This window comes from Phyllostomus hastatus, unplaced genomic scaffold (genome assembly GCF_019186645.2).
Source record: "Phyllostomus hastatus isolate PE091 unplaced genomic scaffold, TTU_PhHast_1.1 phas_contig_34, whole genome shotgun sequence".
Taxonomy (NCBI): Eukaryota; Metazoa; Chordata; class Mammalia; order Chiroptera; family Phyllostomidae; genus Phyllostomus; species Phyllostomus hastatus.
This window is the reverse complement of record NW_025333857.1, coordinates 53,910,198-53,927,824: the sequence shown is the minus strand read 5'-3', so window position 1 is coordinate 53,927,824 and position 17,627 is coordinate 53,910,198. Positions and strand designations below refer to the sequence as shown.

General features: G+C 37.6%; 2 protein-coding genes across 2 annotated transcripts; one reads left to right on the top strand and one right to left on the bottom strand.

Annotated features, from left to right (window-relative positions):
- Window positions 1-7,592: 7,592 nt before the first annotated feature.
- On the top strand, window positions 7,593-8,414 carry LOC123820075 (olfactory receptor 13F1-like). The gene has a single exon (XM_045840783.1). The coding sequence runs from the start codon at window positions 7,593-7,595 to the stop codon at window positions 8,412-8,414; it is 822 nt and encodes a 273-aa protein (XP_045696739.1).
- A 3,114-nt stretch (window positions 8,415-11,528) lies between these two features.
- On the bottom strand, window positions 11,529-17,294 carry LOC123819610 (olfactory receptor 13C7-like). Its single transcript, XM_045840006.1, has 2 exons — window positions 16,391-17,294; window positions 11,529-11,629 (listed from the first exon to the last, which is right to left on the bottom strand). The coding sequence occupies exons 1-2, from the start codon at window positions 17,292-17,294 to the stop codon at window positions 11,529-11,531; spliced, it is 1,005 nt and encodes a 334-aa protein (XP_045695962.1).
- Window positions 17,295-17,627: the final 333 nt, after the last annotated feature.

Genomic DNA, 17,627 nt, shown 5'->3' with positions numbered 1-17,627 from the left:
ATGAAAGAGAGACATTACAACTGATACCATAGAAATACAAAAGTTTGTAAGAAATTAGGATGAGAAACTGTATGCCAAGAAATGTGAATACCTAGGTGAAATGGACAAATTTCTAGAAAAATATAGTCTTCCAAAATTCAGTGAACAAGAAGTAGAAAGCCTGAACAGACCAATAAAAGCAGATGAAATTGAAGAGGTAGTCAAAAAATTCCCGACACACAAAAGCCCTGGACCAGATAGTTTCACAGAAGAATTCTACAAAGCATTTAAGGAAGAGCTAACCCTTATCCTTCACAGACTATTCCCAAAACTCCAGAATGATGGAAGACTCCCAAACTCTTTTTATGAAGACAACGTCATCTTAATTCCAAAACCAGTTAAAGACACAACAAAGAAAGAAACTTCAGGCCAATATTGCTGATGAACATAGACACTAAAATCCTCATAAAAATATTGGCAAATGGCATCCAACAATAATTAAAAAGATCATACACCATGACCAAGTGGGATTCATCCTAGGGATGCAAGGGTGGCTCAATATTTGCAAATCAGTCTATGTAATATACCACATAAACAAAAGCAAAGACAAATAACACATGATCATATCAATAGATGCAGAAAAAGCATTTGATAAGGTACAGCACCCATTTGTGATAAAAACACTCAGCAAAGTGGGAATAGAGGGAGTATTCCTCAACATAATAAAGGCTATATATGAGAGACCAATAGCCAACATCATACTCAATGGGTAAAAATTAAAATCTTTTCCACTAAGATCAGGAACAAGACAAGGCTGTCCACTTTCACCACTTCTATTCAATATAGGATTGAAAGTTTTAGCCACAGTGATCAGACAAGAAAAGGAAATAAAAGGCAACCAAATTGGAAAGGAGGAAAGAAAATTGTCATTGTTTTCAGATGACATGATAGTGTACATAGAAAATCCTGTAGAATCTACCAAAAATTGCTCAATCTAATAAGTGAATTTGGCAAAACAGAGGAATACAAAATCAATATCCAGAAATCAAAGGCATTTTTGTATACCAGTGATGAAACAGCAGAAGCCAAAATCAAGAAGAAAATCCCATTTGATATAGCAAAAAGAAAAATAAAATACCTGGGAATAAACCTAACCAAGGAGGTAAATGACCTGTATGCAGAAAACTACACAACACTGAAGAGAGAAATTAAGGAAGACACAAACAAATGGAAACACATATGGTGTTCATGGATTGGAAAAATTAACATAATCAAAATGTCCATACTACCCAAGTCAATTTACAGATTCAATGCAATCCCTATTAAAGTAGCAATGGCATATTTCACAGACATAGAACAAACACTTCAAAAATGTATATAGAACTATAAATGACCCTGAATAGCTGCTGCAATTTTAAGAAAGAAAAGTAGGAGGGATCACAATACCTGATACCAAACTCTATTACAAGGCCACTGTAATCAAAACAGCTTGGTACTGTCATAAAAACATGCACATGGACCAATGGAACAGAACAGAGAGCCCAGGAATAAACCCAAGTCTCTATGGTCAATAATATTCGACAAAGGTGACAGCAACATAAAATGGAGTAACAATAGCCTCTTCAACAAATGGTGTTGGGAGAACTGGGCAGCTACATGAAAAAAAAAGGAAACTTGAGCACCAACTTACACCATACAGAAAAATAAATTCAAGGTGGATAAAAGATTTAAATATAAGACATGACACCATTAAAGTCCTAGAGGAGAATATAGGAAGGAAAATCTCAGATATTTCATGCAGCAGAATTTTTACTGGTGTGTCCCCTAGAACAAGGGACATAAAAGAAAGAATAAACAAATGGTATCTCATCAAAATAAAAAACTTCTGTATGGCTAAAGAAAACAGTATTAAAATAAAAAGAGAACCAACTGTATGGGAAAACATATTTGCCAATGATACCTCAGGCAAGGGTTTAATCTCCAGAATATACAAAGAACTTACACGACTCCACTCTAGGAAGACAAGCAACCCAATTAAAAAATGAGCAAAGGACTTGAACAGACACTTCTCCAAGAAGGACATACAGAGGATCCAGAGACACATGAAAAGATGTTCAATATCGCTAGCTATCAGAAAGATGCAAATTAAAACCACGAGATACCACTTTACACCAGTCAGAATGGCCATCATAAACAAAGCAACAAACAAGTGTTGAAGAGGTTGTGGAGAAAAGGGTCCCTAGTGCACTGTTGGTGGGATTGCAGACTGGTACTACCACTATGGAAAACAGTATGGAATTATCTCAGCAAACTAAAAATGGATCTGTCTTTTGACCCAGCAATTCCCCTGCTGGGACTATATCCCAAGAACTGTGAAACACCAATCCAAAAGAACCTATGCACCCCAATGTTCATAACAGCACAATTTACAATAACCAAGTGCTGGAAGCAACCTAGGTGCCCATCAGTAAATGAATGGATCAAAAAATGATGGTACATTTACACAATGGAATTCTATGCAGCAGAACAAAAGAAGGAACTCCTACCCTTTGCAACAGCATGGATGGAATTGGAAAGCATTATGCTAAACGAAATAAACCAGGCAGTGAAAGAAAAATACCATATGGTCTCATCTTTAACAGGAACCTAAACAACAAAACAAACAAGCAAGCAAAATATAACCAAATATAACTAAAATAGAGAACAGGCTGAAAGCTACCAAAGGGGAGAGGGGAGGGAATTTCAAGGGAAAAGGGGAAGGGTTTACAGGAACAAGTATAAAGGACACATGGACAAAAACTAGTAGGGGGGTGGAAATGGGAGGGAGGTGGGGAGGGCTGGGGGGGTGGGCTGGGATGGGAGTAAAAGACAGGAAATTATACTTGAACAATTAAAATAAAAAAAAATTTAAAAAGATGGAGGAAATAGGGTAGACTAACTGTACAGGTCTCTGCATGCATTCTGTTTGCTAATACCCCTGTGACCAAATCAGGTTATATGCATAGGGCCAAAGTCAGACTAGGCTGGTCTAGGAAGAAGTGAGTAACTGGGGTCATTAATGCAATTAATGTACAACTGTATATGATCACTTAGTAGTTGAGCTGAGGTTCAATCCTTAGCTCTTACTTTAAGTCCAGCACTCATTCTAATGACTACACCATCAGGGATTATTACATAATCTTTATAAAATCAGAAACTGTACTAGGGACCCAGTCTATTCAAGGGGTATTTGATAGTAATAACTTATCTGATAGATCAATGCTCTCTCTTCACTTTGCAGTGATTTAAAAGCTCAGTAAGGATGATTTATCTCCTATTACTCAGATAACTGAGTTATTTTTAGATACTTCTCAAAATAAATAGATCACTGTATAAGCTCAAAGGTCATATGGGAAGGCATTTCCACAGTGCTGTTAATTGCAATATTTGCTGTATGATTCCTGGGCAACCTACAGAATGAATAGGATAGGCAAATAGTTTCCTCTAGTTCTGCTTACTCAAATGCTCCTCTCCTCTCCTCTCCTCTCCCTCTCCCTCTCCTCTCCTCTCCTCTCCCTCCCTCCCTCTCCCTCTCCCCCTCCCCTCCCCTCCCCTCCCCCTCCCCTCCCCCTCCCTCCCCTCCCCCTCCCCTCCCCCTCCCCCTCCCCTCCCCCTCCCCCTCCCCTCCTCTCCTCTCCTCTCCTCTTCTTTTTTTTATTGCTGTTCAGTAACAGTTGTCCAGCCTTTTTTCTCCTTGGTCTCAAATACTTTTCAAGTCAGGTCTTTCACTGGGCCAAATGACTTAAAATAATTTTAAAAATTTGCCTAATATTTTGGGGTCCTGAATTAGCTAATGTAACTTGGAGAAGCATACCTTTGAGAACTAGGAAATGTATTAAATTTATGTTTCTGAATCAAAACATTAAAACTGTTAAGGGAGTTGGAAGGCCCCTAAGGGCAACAAGAGATTTTATTAGTCTTAGTTCCAGGGGTAACCCTTTGGAAGTTTTTTTGAGCAGATCATAGGTGGTGATTGTAGCAGAACAAATCTTCATGTCATGATTTCTCTAAAGTTGTTTTTAAATTTTTTAATTAATAGAAGCTATGTATATTGAGGTTTTTTGAATCAGGCAAGAGTTAAATTGATTTTTTTTGTAAACTAAGACCATCTATGTTGGTTTTCACTGCAAACTCCTGAATAGAAATGCCTCTTCACAACTGGCTTTAATATAGTTTTCATAAGGTATTATTGTAATTTAAAATTCAGAATCTTTTACTCTTTTGAGATCTGTACCAGATTCGTAAGAAGGACTGGGCTGAAAGCAACTAGCCCTAAACATTGAAACGTACATTAGCCAAAAGGAACATGTTTATCCTAAGTGTTGACATAAATGGAAGCAGGCATTGTGCACCTCTGATTGTATTCTCAGATTAGCAGAACTTACTGACAGGTCTCAGCTAAGCCAGGAAACTGGAACAGAGAGGTTTATTTAAAAAGAAGTACCAGTTGGAAGGAAAATGTTGAGTCGAAGAAATAAGTCATGATACGCAGGGTGGGGCAAAGGCGCGTTTGCAGTTGTGAGTGTGCGATACAGTCTGTCCTTGTGTTGTTATTTGTTAATTATTGTTTCATTTTCCACATGAACCACTGTGAACCTACTTTTGCTGCACCCAGTATTGTTATAGAATTTTTAGCACTGCTATGCTCTTTTCATCAGATATTGCATTAAACTTCTCCAGGCATCTGTCAACTTCAAAGTGAGAGGGCTGGATTATAAATTCTCTGAGTCTATTCTGGCCCTGACATTTGAAAGAGGGGGAATTTGTAGGAAACCATTGAATTATTTTAGCACTGTTATCAGAAGAATTTTCAGATAAAGATAAAAAATATCATATAAAAATGGGATAGGTGAGAATGGTGAACATGTAAGATACGGGTAAGGGAATGAGTAGGGATTGAATATGCATGAGAGAAACCTTCATTGTTTTGTTTCTGAAAGGGAGGACAAGAGAGTGGTGGAGAGATGTGAAAGGAGAGGGAAGACAAGAGCCAGAGGTAGAGCAAGAGGACTGGATGCTGTCTGGGTGAAGACCCACTGAGAAACCCTCAGTTGAAATAGAGGGTGTATGTTCACAAAAATGAACTTGAGCTCTGGTCAGTGGACATCAGAGACCAGACATGTCTAACATTCACCCTCCTGGAAATAATCACTAAAGGGTTCATATTCACCTATGGACTGGGGGTTGAAAGTTTACTAGATACTAAAGAGGTGCAAATTTATTTCCTGTGAATCAATGTGGGCCAGGACTGGAGGAACACACGGCAGTTATGTTTCTGGAAAGCAGGGAGACTGTGCAACCTAAACCCTTTGTGACTGTTTGTGAAACTCTTTGTGAAAATTTTAGAGAAGCCGTGGAATTAGGGTAGAGGGAGGAGAATTTAAAAGAAGCTGACCTAGATCTCTGATATCTGCAAAAGGTAGGAATGATCATCCTTGTTGTATATGTTAGAAAACCAAGTTGCAAAGAGGTCAAGTGATTTACCTAATTTTGTATACTGGTAAGGAGCATGGTTGGATTTAGAGCCCAAACCTCACACTCTGAGGCTAGTGCTCCAGCTGCCTACAGAGAGTGATTGGAAAACATTTCTTCCTCCTCTGGGAGTCAAGTGGTCATTGTTTTGACCCCGTCACCATACATCAAATATTTAAAGATCTTTATTTCTTATGTCAACTAGTTTTTTTAATGTTGCAGATAAGATTTCAAATGTAAATGACAGGTTGAGAAATGTTCAGGCTTTTATGTTGACACAGAACTATAGTGAAAATGTACTTATTTTAACGTGTATCAAAAACTTACCATGTTCAAGGCAGCATTGTGTCATGAAAAATATTAAATGTGCATTATTACTTTGATAGTATTGTGGGGAATAAGCTCTTGAGTCAGTGGTTGTGCACATCTGACTGTGGGTCAGTGTGATATATTTGGGTAACATAAGTGTGTACACATAACCAAGTGTACTTGAGACAATGGCAAACAGTTTTAATGACTGGATAAAATATTCAAGAAAAACAGATTGGAGCTGGGAATGAAGGACAACTCTAAGTGAACAAACTGTAAATAAAAGCCACAAAATATATAAAATGGCATCGTAAGTATGAGGAACCACAGGCTATTTGTTTGAAACTAGAATATGGAGTCTTGGGAGATGATGTTGGAGAAGTAGGCAATGATGAAAATGTGAGGCTTGTGTTTGAGATTGATTTCATCTGAACTCTACCTTGTAGGACAGTAGTTTTTAAACATGGTGCCATGTGTGATGAATTGTGAGATCTATTGCAAGTAATTTGATTTGCATTATAAAATACTTACTTTGAAAGAGATTTTCTAAGAAAGCCCAAGTTCATGATTATTCCATGATTATTATTTTTTGAAGTCAGAAACCAGTTAGTGTTATAGTGACTGGAGTCTTGTCTATCTTCTACTTATATTTTTCAGGGTGTGGTGTGTCAATCTGTTATATTACATAATTTGCAGCTTCATGAAGTGCAACCAAATATTTTCTTTTTGCAGCTTTTATAAAAAATTTCTTTGCCCAGAAAACCTCCCGTGATCCTTAACTTGAGTAGGTCCAATACATTTTTTTATTAAACTAATTCTCAGCCCTGGCTGGCGTAGTTCGGTGGATTGAGCACGAGCTGCAAACCAAAGTGTTGCAGGTTTGATTCCCAGTCAGGGTACATGCCTAGGTTGCAGGCCATGACCCCCCAGTAACCACACACTGATGTTTCTCTCTCTCTCTTTGTCCCGCCCTTCCCTCTCTAAAAAATAAAATAAAATAAAATCTTAAATAAAGAAAACTAATTCTCAAAATCTCTCACTGTGAATTGCCTCCAACATAGAGTTAGGATTCTTACTTCATATTTACCTAGTACCCCGGGACACACTTACATCATTTTATTGTAATTGTTTCTTTACTTGACTGTGTCCGATTTTTTTAATTGTCACTTCATCTTTATAAATAACAGAAGATATTAAGAGGACAAATTCTTGTTAAAATATTCCTTAGCTCAACAACTAAACTTCTCCTTTCCTTTTTCTCTCTAGGCCTGTCGCTTTTCTTTTTTCTTTAAATCATTTTTTATTGTTATTATATTACAGTTGTCCCAACTTTTTCCACTTTTCCCTCCTCTATCCTTCCAACCCCTCACTCCCACAATCAATTTCCACACTGTTGTCCATGCCCATGGGTCATTCATACATGTTCTTTGACTAGTCCCTTCCCCTCTCCACCATTATTCCTCTACTCATATTTTTATTATGAGTTGCCTGGGAGCAGCTTTGGATCTTCAGTGACTTGTAGCATATTCAATAAATGTTGAATGAATGGATGAATAATGAAATGGTATTGCTAGAATATTGGTTCTTTTAAAGTACCCCTAACAAAAACCCCTTATCAGTTGGTAGAGTTTAAATTTTTAAGTACACACAATGATATTTTTATTCATTATGGCAGATGAACAAGAAGGAATAACATGGTCAAGACAAACTTGACAGTCATTTCAAATTTTGTTTTTCTGGGATTTACTCACTACCCCAATGTTGAAATCATCATATTTGTTCTGTGCTTGCTGATGTACCTGGTCACCTTGTTGGGTAACATCGTTCTGATCTGCATCACCATCCTGGATTCCCGCCTACACACACCCATGTATTTCTTCCTCAGCAACCTCTCCTTTCTGGACATCTGGTACACCTCTTCTGCTCTCACTCCAATGCTGGCCAACTTTGTGTCAGGCAAAAACACCATCTCATTCTCAGGATGTGCCTCTCAAATGTATTTCTCTCTTGCCATGGGCTCCACTGAGTGTGTGCTCCTGTCCATGATGGCATATGACCGATATGTGGCCATCTGCAAGCCCTTGAGGTACCCCACCATCATGAACAAGAGGGTTTGTGTGCAGATTGCAGCTGGCTCCTGGGTGACAGGCTGCCTCACGTCCCTGGTGGAAACTATGTCTGTGCTGCATCTGTCTCTCTGTGGAAATAACATTATCAATCATTTCACTTGTGAAATTCTGGCTGTCTTGAAACTGGTTTGTGTAGACACTTCCAAAGTGCAGTTAATCATGCTGGTGGTCAGCATACTTCTTCTTCCTATGCTGATGCTTCTAATTTGTATCTCTTATGTGTTTATCCTCACCAACATCCTAAGAATCACCTCAGGGGAGGGTCGAAGCAAAGCCTTTTCTACGTGTGCAGCCCACCTAACTGTGGTGGTTTTGTTCTATGGGACGGCTCTCTCCATGTACTTGAAGCCCTCAGCTGTCAATTCACAAGAAATAGATAAATTTATGGCTTTGGTATATGCTGGATTAACTCCCCATGTTGAATCCTCTCATTTACAGTCTACGAAACAAAGAGGTGAAAGTGGCTGTGAAAAAACTACTGATTAAGAACCCTCTTTGTACTCTTCTCTTTCACAGTAGCAAATAATATCAATAAACGTTAAGGGGTGTTTAGTGTTTGGTGTATACCAGAACTTTGGGATAGTGGGCGAAGACACTCATGTTAAATGAGGTGTGGGTTTCCTAAGTTTCTTCCTTGACCAACCTCTGAAACTCGAAGATAATATAGATACAGTGCATATAGGTTTATATATGGTATCTTATACAAATAGGTCTCATGCTTTGAAGTTTCCATTTGTGTTCTGAGTTGCACAATATGAATGTAACTTTAAAATAAACATTAAAAGTTAATATAAGGGATATGCAAGGTGGTAGAGATGTAATATACAAATATAATAAGTCTAGATTTTTAAAAGTTAATTTATGGTTAAGTTCTATTTCAGGCTGACTTGTTTCTCCCTGGAACTCTTAGGTTGAAGTGCTGACCTCCCAGCACCACAGAGTGTGTCTTTACTTTGGAGATACAGTCTTTAGAAAGGTGATCAAATTAAAATGAGGCTGTTGTTGGGGGCCCGCATGTAATCTGAGTTGTGTCATCATAAGAAGAAACTACAACATGCTTCGATTTACCAGGGGTGCTCACACACAGAGGAAAGGACAGAGTGAGGAGGCAGTCATCTGCAAGCCAAGGAGAGGCCTCAGAAGAAATCCAGCCTACCCACGCCTTAATTTTGGACTTCTGGCCTCCAGAACTAAGAGCAAATAAATTTTTGTTACTTAAGCCACCCAAACTCTGGAATTTTGTTCAGGCAGTTAGCACATGAATACAACCTCTTTTCAACAGAGGTTACATTTAATGGAAATCACTTCACATTTGTTAAATGTGTGGCTGTGTTTTACATGTGTTGATATGTTTGTGCATGCAGACAGATGTATGTGATGTGAATGTCTGTGTACAAATGCAAAAAGTCTGCACAAATACATCCTGAATAGCAGTGAGTAGAGAGTGGTGCCAGGCAGGAAAAACAGTATTAGAGAGTTTGGTCGTATGCTGTTGGCTTCATGCTGCTGACATTATTTTGTAAATTCAGGGAAGCTACAGACTGTATCAGTGAAACTACTAGTACTCTTTCTTTTAACTGTGCCTTTTCCTGACAGCTGTTTTCTTAAATCCACAGGTGTATAGGGACACATTAGCACTTAAAAAGACATGGTATCTGTATTATAGAATGTATAATACCCCAAATTCACTAAATTGATATAAATTATTAAAACATATGAATATATCTTATTATATAAATATTATGTAAACACAATATATGAGGAATTTAAAAATGTACACTCAGCAGTGTTTATAGTGTTTGTAATTCTCCTCTGGACCAGAAGATTAAGTGTGGGGTTAATGTGCAATATTTATTTGCTCTTTATCATGGAGTTGTCATGAGAGTCAGTACAGTTGTTGTGATGGTTTAGACCAGGTTAAAGGCTGCCCGTTGGTGTAGAAGATACAAGAAAAGTACTTGGATGAACTTTAGGGCATGTGAGAATATTGTATCAGAATATATCTATTCTGTTTAAAATGTAACAACTTCAGTACAGGTAGATATACTGGGGTCAAGGAACTGACCAATTGTTATCCCATGATAATCCTTGAAGGCAATGACCTGTGGCCATTGAAAGTGTAAAGGAAAGGGGAGGGAGTGGAAGTAATAGGTAGGAGAGTAGCAGTCAATGTAAGCAAGAGCTAACACAGTCTTACTAGTTCAAGCTTATTAATTCCAACTAGTCATAGGTACTCATTTTACCCTCAGAGATTTCGCCTTCACTCCCTGCAGAAAGGCAGGGTGAATATGATCTCTGCATAAGTAGATAGAAAGCATCCAAGCCTCACAAACCTCTATTTCTATATGGAGCCTTCCTAAGTAAAGCTTTCATTCCCTTTAAATTGTTCTGTTATCTGGCCGTGGGTTTACTAAGTCCAAATGGATACTTTTCTGAGCCTGAGTTCACAAAATATCTATAAGTTTATGATGACGCCTTCACTTTGTGAAGACCTCCTAAAGTTTTTGATAGGATGACAGGCATTGGTCTTGTGAATTGCTCTGCCTGATTTGAATCAACTTCAGTAGCACACATACCTGATTACCAGGGATCTCTTATTCTTTTATTGCCTATGATGGGTATTTCTATATTTCATATATTATTTTAATACATTAAATAGCATGGTAGTGTTAGCATTCTCTTTTATTTCCATTTCACAATGAAAAGGAGAGATTGGTAGATTCCATATAAAATAATCAATACTTTTTAATGTTAACACATAGACTACACTGAATTGCAGATGCAATGGGGCATTGCCCCATTGAAGATGAAGGGGCATATCATAGCAAATAAAAAGGTGTGTGAACAAAGGAAGGAAAGATGTAAATGGGAATGGATATTAACTCAACAAATCCTGTTCATCGTCCTTTCCATTAAATCCTCATTAGCACAATAATATAAGGTATATGGTAACTTGATTCTCAATGAACATCAAGAAGCATATTATTCTACCTAAAGATCTATATACTCCTGTTGAAGAGGTAAAAAGTTGTGGAAAAAATCCATTTCTCATTTGCAATGTCAATACCTATCAATTAGTAACTGCTGCCACAGGAGTAGTGAGGTGGTATTATGGAAAACCATGGTCTTTACAACCAAAGAACTCAGGATTGAATTCCTACTTTTCTACTTCCTAGCTACGTGACCTAGGAAAACTGAGTATGACCTCTCTGTGCTTTGGTTACTTCATTTGGAAAATGGACACAGCAATGCCTGTATCATGAGGTTGTTTGCAACAACCAAATGAGAAAATAAATCCCAAACCCATACCCAGTTGCCTCTAATATTTGTTATCAAAGGCAAGGGCTTGGAGAGATTATTTCAATACTGTTAGCATTCATTTAAGAGATGAAGGTGAAGTGGTTTAATGAGGCCAGATTTTCAGTAATCTTGTATATTGGTCTTGGTAGAAAATGGAAAGTCAGTGCAGATTTTCTCCCACTTGTCTGACATAATCATATTAAACGTTTGGTTAGAAAGACTGGTTTTGTGACAGTGTGGAGGATTGATTAAGAACGAGTTAGAAGTCCATTGCAACAGCACCCATTGAGGCAATGAAGACTAGTGAAACAATGGGATGGGAAAGACAGGATGAATATAAGAATTACAGGGTTGTAGGACTGGATTGGAGGATTTCTCAGATAGATAGTCACCAAAGATGATTCCATGGATCTAAGTAAAGAAGTCTGATGCAACCATTGGTTAGATGAGAGGAGAGGCTTAAAGATGATCACTTCATGAAAATAAGGATGTCAGCTGGTTTACTGGTGGACTATGCAGTGATGGTCAGACTTCCAGGTGAAGAGATTAGGAAAGTCGAGAAGAGAAGTCAGGACTATAGCAATACATTGCAAAGTCCAGAGAAGAAAACTGAGCCCTAGGTGTGGATGATGTACTCTAGGGAGAAGTTTAGGACAAATGTCTATAAAGTGATTGCCTATGTTTTCCTGTGAATGGTCAGAGCTATGATATAGGGGAAAAACAGTACACTTGTGATCTGGAGTGAAGAATTCCAATTTGGATGTTCTGTATAAGGTGAGTGATTTTAGTCAATTTCTTAAACATCCATATCCAATATCCTCTCCTATGAAATAGGGATGATGGACTTATCCCTTTGATACAGTTTTTGATCCCTTTTTCATGGCTAGACTCTAGCTTCAGGTAGTTTGAATTTACCTGTGATCTCAAATGTATTGAGCAACACCTGTTAGTGTATTACAAGTCTAAGCCTATCACTATGGCAGTACTTAGGGATTAAGCAAAAAATACCCCAAGATAACTGTTGTTATTTTTCCAGCTTTACTCCATAGATATGCACCCTGGAATTGTGCTTTTCCCCAGTTTCTGGGGGTAGAACATCAAAGTGGTGAGGATTTAGATGTCTGCTTCTGAACAACATGAAGTAACAAGGACCAGATTTACCTTTCTTCCTGTAACAATAAAACAAAACAGAAAAAAATATGAAAAACTGATTTTAAGGTATCAGACATCAAGCAACATAGGACAATGAGCCCTGAGAAATGAAGAGCAAATTAACTGGACCTCATAATTTTCCTAGCTTACTTCCTTGAGTGAGTTTTTAGGTAATGCAATAGAGAGAGGAACTTGTGTGGAATCTGTATTAGTTTAGGGGATGGAGTTGAGAATCCAGGGAGAACAAGGCAGCTAGTTTTCAAAAACAAAATACTGAAGAGGAGAAAGCTACAGAGAAGAAGAGTTCTGGAGATCTAAGGGGATGGCTGTTGAATCTTCAACTGAGTACTGATTAGTGCAAGTATATGAGGAAACTGAGTCCTAGGAAAGAATCATTTAAGAGGATTGAAAGAAATGATTTTTAGAGCTCACACAAGGCTGAAAATAAAATCAACACATTGTACACGTATAAAGAAGTCACATTGTGCAACCTAAATGGATACAATTTTATTTGTTAGTCATATATCAATAAAGCTGAAAAAAAAGTAGTTTAAAAAACAAACGTAAAAACCACTGGAGGTATCATACTAGCACATGCATGCACACACAAAACAGACACATAAATGACTGATAGAATTACTAGACAAGGCATTAAAAAGTTATTATGACTCCCATAGAGTCAAGAAGATAGATAAAAACTCATTCATGTCATTTGAGACATAGATTACTTTAGAGATATAGAAGATTTTTTAAAAAGGCAAAATCTAAGATCTAGAAATGAAGACTACATCGAACAGGAGTGTACCTAATACATTTAGGTGGAATTAAATAACTGGACTCTGCAGAAGAAAAGGTTAGTAAACTTGGAATCAGAGCAATAGTAACTTAAAAATGAAACACAGAGAATAAAAAAACTAAAAAAAGTGACTAGACCATTAGCTGCTGTGAGACAGCTGAAGTGGTCTGTTACACAAGTAACAGAAGGCCAAGAAGAGAAAATATTGACAGAAGAATACTTAAAAAATAATGATGGACATTTTCTACATTTGGTGAAAACAATAACTATACAGAGATGGAAATTCAAAAATCAAGAGAATAAGAAAGGAAGAAAACCACACCAAGGCACATGATAATAAAGTTGCTTTAAGAAAAGAAAGAAAGAAAAAGATAGATTGTGGTTCTGAAAGAGTTCTGTGTTCCTTTCTAAGCATGATAAGACTTCCTTTAGATAGTACAAACCAGAAGCAATGGAGCAATATCATTAAAGTACTGAAAGAAAAAACTGTCCATCTAGAATTTTACACCCAAAGTACATGTCTTTCAAAATCAAGATTTTTCTCTGCATTTTTCCTAAAATCAAACCCAGTTCCTTTTTAGTGGAAAACTTTTTTAGAAATTAAGATATGGTACTAGATATGATAATAATTATAATAATAATAATAATTCCTCACATACCATTGCTCCCAGGCCCTGCCAGTGAGCATGTTTGGGGAATAAATGTATGAATTTGTATGTACATCTGCATATACACACACACATTTACAAACATTTACATCCATGTTAATTTTATACATATATCTACATCTATACATTTGTCTATATCTTTCCACATGTATGTGTGTATCACTCTATCTATCTATACATGTTGAAAGCCATGAGTTCACAGTTTCCAAGTCTAATCCAACACCATATCATTTATTCTATCGTAGTTTCTTATCTTTCCATATTTGTCACTTCTTCTGTGGTAGTGAGAAAACTGGTCTCAATATGTTTAATTGTTACTTGTTTTATCCACTGTAAATAACTGACCTCCCATTTCTTTTGCTTCACGTTACTCTCTACAACCCACTGTTCCTACACTAATATTCTTTTAAGTTGATTGAGACCTAATACTTCAGGCAAGGTTGTCTCACTTTAAGGGTGCCTGTGTGAGGCTAATCCATCTGACTCACTTGACTATTTCCCCCTCCTCAGGTATGCTCTTCTCACACCATGGAGGTCTTTATTTTCTCCTCAGCCCTCTTAGACTTGGACACCCATGCTCTGAATTATCAGCCTGTGGAGGCCTTTCTCACCCATTTAGGCCCTGATGATTAATTCAGGGCCTCCTGCCCCACTCCTTCCCCTGGCTTTTCAAGGTTTACCTTGTGCTACGTGTGTTCTGATATCTTCTACTAGGCAGCCTTCCTTTACAGATGTGATCCTCAACCAGGTGCTGGGATCCATATTCTGCCTCTTTGTGTAGGCCCTCTTTCATCCTGCTTGGGCTCTGTCAACCTGCGCTGGCCAATTGCTCTGTGGACATCCTCTTCATTCTGCTTGTGTTCCATCAACCTGCACTGGGCCTCCCTTCCACATTGACATTCCACTTCCTGCATAAGGGCTTCAGAACATCATGCTGGGCAGAATAAGCACAGGTGCCCTCCTGCACACTGTTGGGTTACTAAAAGCTTTGCCAGGTGGCACTTGAGCATAGGATGCTCTGTTTATCCAGCTCAGGCTGTGACATTGTACCAGGCAGTTCAACTATATATCACAGAAATATGTGATATGATATTATACAAAAATACAACTATATACTATTCTTCATTTGACATTTCAAAGAGAGTTTTTGCAAAAGGAAATATTTATAATGAGTCTACTATTGCTTCTGAAAAAGTGCAATTGTCAGTGTTTTTAAGGATTTATACACTTGATGTATTTTTCCTTAACAGTTGCTTATTAGAGGATAATATACACCAATATGACTTTTTTCTTATCCAGACCAAATGACCTCTTCACTATGTTTTACTCAATCTTTTATCTGTCTTTAAAAATTAGCTCTTGGATTTGTCATTGGATAAATTAAATAATACATAAATTCAGGTTTTCTTATTCCCTGTATTATACCAAGTACTCAGACTGTGTTTTACTCTTTTTTTAAATTTTTTAATTAATTAGTTGAATGGTTAATTACTGCCTACTGTTTTTAATCAATTTTACATTGAATTTCATAAAGAGGACATGAAGAACTTCATAAAGAGAACAGTGAATTCTGCCCTTAGGGGAGATTTTTAGAAGTTAACAAATGATTAAAGTGAAAGGAAAATTGCTATGAAAACGAGATAAAGTTCAAGGCAGTATAGAGGAGGGCATAACTAATTCTGGGTAAATTTTGGAAGGATTTTCAGAAAATATAACACTTGTATTGTCTTCAGTGAGCTTGCTAGGATGTCACCATAGAAAGGGAAATGTGATAATGGGAATGAAATGGCATATGCTATTGACCTTAGGTGTGAAAGGACCTGATGCAATTGAATAACTACATAGTGAGTGAAGCACAGAATATGTACAGGGGGTGGCAGAAAAATGGGTAGGAATAGAAAAAGGGCAAAAGTACCTGAAAATTTAGGTGAGGGCCAAATCAAGTGTCAGAGTAAAACAAAAATGAACAATAAGCAAACAGAAAAACATGAATGAAATAGTTCTCTCAAAAAGGGGAATGAAGCCCTGGCTGGCATAGCTCAGTGGACTGAGCACAGGCTGTGAACCAAAGTGTCACAGGTTCGATTCCCAGTCAGGGTACATGCCTGGGTTGCAGGCCATGACCCCCAGCAACTGCACATTGATGTTTCTCTCTCTCTCTCTCCCTCCCTTCCCTCTCTAAAAATAAATAAATAAAATCTTAAGAAAAAAGGGGAATGAAAAATACGTTTTTTCATTATTTAGACATGTGTATTGGATTTACTTGGAAAAGCTTAATTTAATTTTTCTTGCTTTTCAAAGTTTAATCTTCCTTCTTAGACCAATTGTCTCTATGTTTTTGTGTCATTTTCCAAAAAAGATAAAGTTAGATTATTATCTTGAAATTTATTCCCAACTCTGAAATTCTGTGAATCTACATAGGAGTTTTATTTCTCTTGTTGCACTTATATTAAAAAAACTTTGGTTCCAATATTTGAGCTTATTTTTGCACAAACTCAAAGATTAAGTTTCTTATCCTTTCCTCCAGAACCAGTGTCTACTCATCAGTTTTCTCATAGCTCCATGCACCTCCTTATTCCTCAGACTGTAGATGATAGGGTTGAGCATGGGGGTGACTACTCCATAGAAAAGGGCAATCAGTTTATTAAAAGCAGAATCTTTGGACTTTGGATTCATATACATGAAAAGGATTGTCCCATAAAACACAGTCACCACTGTTATGTGGGCTGAGCAGGTGGAAAAGGCCTTTTTCCTTCCTTCTGCTGAGTTGATTCTTAGTACAGTAGAAAGGATGAAAATGTAGGAGATGCAAATCAACAGCAATGGCAGAAACAAAAATATTACATTACCCAACATGATAGTAATCTCATTCAAGGAGATATCTGTGCAAGCCAGCTTGACAAAGGCCAACATTTCACAAACAAAATGATTAATGATATTTTTTCCACAGAAGGGCAATCGTATTGCAAGAATAGTTTCTGTTAATGAGTTGAAAAAGCCCAGTACCCAGGAGAGAGCAGCCATCTGAATGCACAGTGCCTTGCTCATGATGATGGGGTATCTCAGAGGCTTGCAAATGGCCACAAACCGATCATATGCCATCACTGCTAGGAGCACACACTCTGTGGACCCCATAGTGTAGGAGACAGACATCTGAACAACACATCTAGTGAAAGAGATGTTTTTTTTCTTTGACAGGAAGTGTATCAACATTGAGGGGATAAAGGAGGATGTATACCAAATGTCTAGGAAGGAAAGATTACCAAGGAAGAAGTACATGGGTATGTGGAGGCAGGAATCCAGGAGAGTCAGGATGACCAAGGTGCTGTTCCCCAGGAGGATCACCAGGTACATCACCAAGCACACCACAAAAAGGACCTTCTCAACTCTTGGATACTCAGAGAGTCCCAGCAGAATGAACTCAATCTCTGTCCAGTTGGTCCTTTCCATTTGATTATTTTATACCTGGACTAATCCAAAAGAGAAAACTGCATGTTAATGTAATGAGTCTGTAGAGTATTAAGATGTGAAGCAGGAGATTGTTGTAGGAGGGGCATCAAGTGTATCAGTACTAGCCAGAATGGTGGTAACAGTTTTGAATTTAGCTTTACAAATTCCCCTTCTAGCTTGTAAGGCAGGAGATTGAAGGCATATGATAATTACATTGGTTGCTTATTAAAACTATAGGCTTCTGTATTCCATTCCTGAGGTTATAATGCATTTTTAAAAAATGGGTATCATTTCTGATTCAGTGAACCCACAGAACCCACTTTGAATATTATT